Consider the following 7,042-nt stretch of genomic DNA (forward strand, 5'->3'; position numbering starts at 1 on the left):
ACATATTTTATTTTCTAGGCCAATGCTGCTTATACAATTCATTAATTTGAAATCTGATTTATTAACCTTTGTATTTATTCATTATATAGTATTATACCAATAATTAACTTTTTACAAAAGTTAATAATTTATTCCTCATAGATAATATTTTTTTATATCAATTTATATTGCAAGATTTTAATATTTGAACAATTTATGTAATTAAATGAGTGATATACTTTTAATAACATTTTAGTATAGACTCTTTGATAACTGCGGATTAAACGAGAGATATGAATGAGTGAAACACAATTTTGAATCTAACAAAATAAAAGATATACTAAATAATTATAATCAAAAGCTCCTAAATATGATATCAAAACAAAATCAGACCTAATTTTTTTTATAAACCCAACAAAAAAACATATAATATATACATTATTTTTAAATTAAAATATATGGGAAATGATAAAAGAAAATTTATGTCTTCTGATTTTACATTTATTTTTCCAAACCTCATCATATCACAGACCACTCACAAAACCCCACACTCGCTTCTCTCTCCCCTCTGTGTGTAAAAGCGTACTCACTACATTACATCTGCTTTAAATCAGCTTTAAATTTGAATCCTTTTTATATTCCATTTTATGGCACACATTTGAATATCCATATTCCTAGTTCTTACTTCAAGAAGCTCAAATGGGTACGAATCAGGCATTGATTTGGGTTTTTTCAGCTGTTTTTGTAGCAACAAACCTTTTCAGCATTTGTTCCTTCGCTCTCACCGAAGATGGTAACCTCATTTCCTCCCCTAAGTCGAAAGATTATGTTCTCCTTTGACGTCTTTCAGATTCAATGTTCGATGAATATCCTCTTGCTCTTTTGTTTGTTTTAGGCTTAACTTTACTCGAGTTCAAACAAGCTTTGAACGACACTAAGAACACTCTCAGCAATTGGCTGGATAGCGTCGAAACCCCATGTCAATGGACTGGCATTACTTGCCATCCGACCGATCAAAGAGTTTTAGCCATGTAAATCCTCACTCTTCACTCCATGTTTTCAACTTTTTATCGCGCATTTCGAGGATAAAACGAGTAACACAAAACCCTAATTTCGGAACAGATTGTATACAAGTTCTAAGTTCTAACCCTCGATTTTCGTTTCGTGATTTGTTTCAGAAACTTGCCATACATGGAGCTTGGGGGGTTCATATCTCCAAGCATTGGTAAACTCACTAGATTACAGAGACTGTAAGTGTATTTTGGGAGCTGTAATCTTAACTTATTTAAGTTAATTTCTGTTTGATTTATGCATCTTTTTTGTTCTTATCAGGGCACTTCACCAAAACAGCTTACATGGTCAAATTCCAAATGAAATTAGTAAATGTGTTGAACTAAGAGCTATGTAAGTGTTAAACTATGAAATAAGTGTCTTTCTTGATTTTTGAGTATGATTTAGAAATGTCAACTGATTAATGGCATACACTGTTTAGGTACTTGAGGGCTAATTATCTCCAGGGTGTTATACCTTCAAATATTGGAAACCTTTCCCTACTAACTATACTGTAAGTCACTAAAATCTTTTTTTTAAATAAATATTTTGTTATTAAAGATAATATTCACAACAATTTGATGTAATTCTTCTCATTATTTAGGGATTTGTCAAGCAATACTTTAAAGGGAGCAATACCACCTTCTCTTGGTCATCTCACTCGTCTCAAATACTTGTAAGTTTGTTCATCAACATATATTATGTCATTAAACTAATAAAATTTTATAAACATTTAAATTGAAACATTTTTTTTAATTTCAGGAACTTATCAACAAACTTCTTTTCGGGTGAAATTCCGAATTTTGGAGCACTTAGCAACTTTGGAAACAACTCGTAAGTGTCACTATTTTTGTAAACTCAAAATGACTATTTTGAATTTTTGATGCATTTATTCTAAATTTGAAAAATGGGCCACTATGTGTCTATGTGTATAGGTATATTGGTAATTTAGATCTCTGTGGTCAACAAATACATAAGCCATGTAAAACATCACTTGGATTTCCTGCTGTTTTGCCACATGCTGAAAGTGATGAAGCTGCAGGCAAGTTGTTTATAAAAAAACAATCTTTTTATAAAAAATGGTCAAATTCTTGAAATTTAGTTTTTGGGTATTGTTAATAACTTAATATTAACCTTTTGTGGTTTGATTTGTTTTTTTTTTTTTTTTTTTTGTAGTTCCTAAGCATTCATCTCCTTTTATGAAAGGAGCATTAATTGCTGCTATGATAGCTTTGGGTGTGGCAGTTGTGCTCTTTGTGCTCCTTTTGGTTTTTATGCTCTCAAAGAAAGAAAGAGCTGCAAAAAGATATGTAGTTGTCAAGAAACAAGTTCAACAAGAAACAAGTGAGAAAAAAAATAATTTTTTTTTTGTTACTAATTGCCTTTTTTAGGCCTCATTTATTGGGAACCGATGAACTTGCCCTTGATCTCTTGTATGTGGAAGGACATAAATGCCCTTCTCTTTATCTATCATCAGAAATAGCACTAGAATATTTCTCCAATCCCGTCCCGTGTAACAAACACAAATGCCCTTGATCTCTCATCTGTGCAAAAGACATAAATGCCCTCCTCATCCTTGATCTTTGGTACATTCAGAAGACTTAAATGTCCTTCTCATCCTCTATCATAAAAAATAGCCCTAGAAAACTTCTTCAATCCCCGTCCGAGGAACAAATGCAAATGCCTTTGATCTCTCATATGTGCAAAAGACGTAAATGCCCTCCTCATCCTCTATCATTAAATCTATCCAATAAAAACTTCTTCTATCCCCCTCCCGTGTAACAGACGCAAGTGCCCTTGAGCTTACATTTGTGCAAAAGACATAAATACCCTCCACATCCTCGATCTTTGGTACGTGCAAAAGACGTAAATACCCTCCTCATCTCCTCTATCATCAAAAATATCCCTTGAAAACTTCTTCAATCCCCCTCCCTGCCCTCCTCATCCTCTATCACCAAATCCATCCCTAAAAAACTTCTTCAATCCTTGCGTCCCTTGTAACAAACACAAACACAACTTTGGTGTGTATAAATTTTCTTTAACAACTTGTATTCCAACTTTTGTAGGCACACAACTTATAACATTCCATGGTGATCTTCCATACCCATCAAGTGAAATCATAGAAAAACTCGAATCCCTTGATGAAGAACATGTAGTAGGGGCAGGTGGATTTGGAACCGTTTACAGAATGGTGATGAATGATTGTGGGACATTTGCAGTTAAAAGAATCGAAAGAAGTCGTGAAGGTCGTGATCAAGCATTTGAAAGGGAATTAGAAATCTTGGGAAGTGTCAAACATATCAATCTTGTTAATCTCAGAGGCTATTGCAGGTTTCCTGATTCCAAGCTTCTTATCTATGACTACATGTCCAAGGGTAGTCTTGAAAATTTCCTACATGGTACACTTTCTTGCTAATTTCCACATCATAAATGCATTATGTATTGATTTTTACCTATAATGGCAACTTACTTGCATTTCATAAATTTAAGTAGATTGTTATTATGGGTAAGAAATTAAAGTAGATTATTGCTATTATGGGTAAAAAATACGTTGTTATTTCTGGCTTTTTACTTTGTTTTTTTATCCATAGTAACAACATACTTACATTTCATTTACCAATATCAATATGGTTGCTTTACTTTGTTTTTTTACTATTATGGGTAAAAAACAAATACTTTTCCTATATTGGTAAAAAAGAGTAAAGTACATTGCTATTTATGGAAGTTGACTTTTTTGTTTTACTCACAATAGCATAATACTTTGTTACATCTTTGCTATTATCGATAAAAGAAATATAAGTAGATTGCTATTATTGGTAAGGAAATGAAAGTAGATTATTGTATTATGTGAAAAGAAAAGAGTAAAAGTAGCTTGCTAATTATGGAAAAAAATTGACACTTTTATGGTTTTTTTTTGTTGTAGAATGTCGGGGTGAAGAAAAAACATTAAATTGGAATGCACGAATAAAAGTGGCATATGGATCAGCTAGAGGATTGGCATATTTACACCATGATTGTAGTCCAAGAATTGTTCATCGCGATATAAAATCGAGTAATATTTTATTGGATGAAAATCTTGAGCCTTGTGTTTCTGATTTTGGTCTTGCTAAGCTTTTGGTGGATGAAGATGCTCATGTCACCACTGTTGTTGCTGGCACTTTTGGCTATCTTGCACCAGGTCTCTCTCCCTCTCTCTCTCTCTCTCTCTCTCTCTCTCTCTCTTTCAACATATGTTTATAATATAAAAAAAGAAAAGTTGTTTTAATTATAAGATATATGTTGTGTGTGAAACAGAGTATTTGCAAAGTGGAAGAGCTACAGTGAAATCGGATGTGTATAGCTTTGGGGTTTTGTTGTTAGAGCTTGTAACAGGAAAGAGACCAACAGATCCAGCTTTTGTCAAACGGGGCCTAAATGTTGTTGGTTGGGTATGTATTTTTTTTTTCTTGCAAAATTTTATAAAAACTTTTTCAAATAGTAAAAAGCTTTTAAAAAAGCTACCATCGGAGATGCTCTAAGCTAGCTTTTTAAAATGTTATTTTGAGATTTAGGTTATTGATAAGCTCATGGGGCTCTTCCCACAAGTTTTCCAAATATACCCTTACATCTAAATAATTTTTTATATCATTTTACATTTGACAGCTAGCTTATCAGCTACAAACTAGCTTATTAGATAAAAGTTACCTTTTAAGTTAGTCTGCCAAACACAACCTTAGGCTGTGTTTGTTGCGCCACATCTAGCTGATAAACTAACTTATTTTTCAAGCTTTTTTAAGTTGGCATGTTTGACAAGCCAATTACCTTATAAGCTAGCTTTTTTAAAAAGCTACTTAGACTAGCTTTTTAAAAAGCTACATATCTACCAGTTAGCTTTTTAGCTATCAGATAGCTTTTCAGCTAGTATGCTAAGCTATCAGATAGCTTTTCAGCTAGTATGCTAAACACAGTTACTTACTGACATTCCTCTTTTTGCCTCTAAAAACAAAAGTTGAACACACTGCGAAAGGAGAACAAATTGGAAGATGTGGTGGACAAGAGGTGCACGGATGCCGATGCATCAACTGTAGAAGCGGTTCTTGAAATAGCGGGTAGGTGCACCGATGCGAACCCAGAAGAGAGACCATCGATGCAACAAGTCTTGCAATTTCTTGAACAAGAGGTCTTGTCACCATGCCCTAGTGACTTCTATGACTCACATTCGGATTATGCTTAATCTTGTCATTCCTTCATCTTTTGTAGATGTTAATTATGGAAAGATTTCTTTATGAAACTTTCTAGATTGAGTAAGTTGTTGATTATGTTTTGTATGTATAGAAATGTTTTCGGACCGAAAGATTTTGTTGATTCACCCCGGCTACTAAAAGTGAATGCCAAAAGGGTGCTCTCTTGTTGCTTTGTTGGAGAATTAGTTGCATTTTGGTTTTTGAACTAGGGTTAATGTTATAAATAGGTAACTATTCCACACACACTAACACACACAAAATAGTGTTTTGTGAACAAAACAAAATAGTAAGTTTTGCTAATTGTTGTTTTGGAATGTTTTAAAACATTTTTTTGTGTCAAAAATGGAATTTGTAGTAATGACTTTTTCTTTTATTTTTTTAACTTAAAGAAATTTACAAAGTTGAGTGGTGGTAATGGTAAGAAAATCAGATTGGGTAAATGCAAATGCGAATGTTTAGAAAATCAAGGGGGTGAAAGTGATATTTTAGAAATTTCAAAGTTAAAAGAGTAAAAAGATATTTTAAAAATAGAAGAGTAGAAAATGAAGAGGTTGAAAGAGATATTTTAAAAAGTTGTAAAAATGACATTTGGGATGAATAGCATTATTTTACAAAATAGAAGGATAAAAATGATAAGGATTAACCAAAACCGATGAAAACCCCACCATTTCGATTTTTAGAAGTAATGCTGTTCCAACCATCATATATATCCAACAAATTTCACAAACTTTCGGAAAAACTAGGTATTAAACTTGAAAATGTTTTTAAATTAAATAAGTAATATTTATAATTTGAGTTTGTTTTTATTAACTTTTTACATTTTTAAAAGGCAAACCTTAAAAAACTAAATATATTTTTATCATTTTTTAAAAGAACCATTATATTATTTTTGTTTTGCATTTAAGCCTTTATATTTATATTTTTGAAATTGTCCAACTTAAGACTTTGAAACCGGTAAAAAATATACAACCACAAATGATAAATAACGGTTTTTAAGAGTTTACTAGTTATAATCCCTTAGTTAAGAAACATTCGAATATATATATATATATATATATATATATATATATATATATATATATATATATATATATATATATATATATATATATATATATATATAATGAACTATGAAAAATAATACAGTTGTTTTTTTAATATAGGTTTTTCTGCAGTCCAAAAAATTTACATTAGATTTTTAGAAAACTATAAAGATTTTAATACATTAAAAAATATAATAAAGTTGTTTTTTTTTTTAAATTAATTAAAAATATATTGGTTTTTTTTAATAGAATTTTCAAATGAGATACATAGAGACATGCACATTGTAAAAGGCTTGGTTGGAAGAGCCCAACTATCCACTGCCTCCTTTAAGTGGTCCTGAGTATGTGGGTGCATTGTCTTCATCAAACTCCATATCGATTAGCTTTTAAAATGAAAAGGTTACAACAAACATGTAGAGCTTTGATTCTTCAAACTTTTAGTTCATGGCTTCATGCATGGGGTACTAAAAAACAGACGCCTAAAGAGCAAGGCTACATTTGTGGGGCCCGGCATGAAATTTTCTTTAATAGTTATGTTTACTTTTGGTATTAACATTATATTTTTATAAAAAATAGTGTATAGCTACTTCTGTTCAACATTATGTTCTCCATTAGAATTGATGTTATGAAGAATAACAAAATTTGATGTATCAAAGATGTTATATTATTTATTTATATTAAACTTAATTAAAGATTTTATGTATTATTTGCATTTTTTAGTTCAAGTCTGTATAGTCTATAACTTGT

The 7,042-nt window shown here is 31.2% G+C and overlaps 1 protein-coding gene across 1 annotated transcript; it reads left to right on the forward strand.

Annotated features, from left to right (window-relative positions):
- Positions 1-532: 532 nt before the first annotated feature.
- LOC145108173 (Leucine-rich repeat protein kinase family protein) lies at positions 533-5,460 on the forward strand. The gene is made up of 13 exons (XM_079045177.1): positions 533-772; positions 875-1,010; positions 1,158-1,229; positions 1,312-1,383; positions 1,472-1,543; positions 1,634-1,705; positions 1,792-1,863; positions 1,965-2,071; positions 2,206-2,373; positions 3,096-3,428; positions 3,953-4,207; positions 4,324-4,457; positions 5,018-5,460. Exons 1-13 carry the CDS (start codon positions 679-681, stop codon positions 5,240-5,242), a joined length of 1,812 nt encoding a protein of 603 aa, XP_078901303.1. The 5' UTR covers positions 533-678; the 3' UTR covers positions 5,243-5,460.
- The last annotated feature ends 1,582 nt before the right edge of the window (positions 5,461-7,042 follow it).

The sequence above is a fragment of the Lactuca virosa genome, chromosome 4 (genome assembly GCF_052849685.1).
Source record: "Lactuca virosa cultivar CGN04683 chromosome 4, Lactuca_virosa_CGN04683_v6, whole genome shotgun sequence".
NCBI lineage: Eukaryota > Viridiplantae > Streptophyta > Magnoliopsida > Asterales > Asteraceae > Lactuca > Lactuca virosa.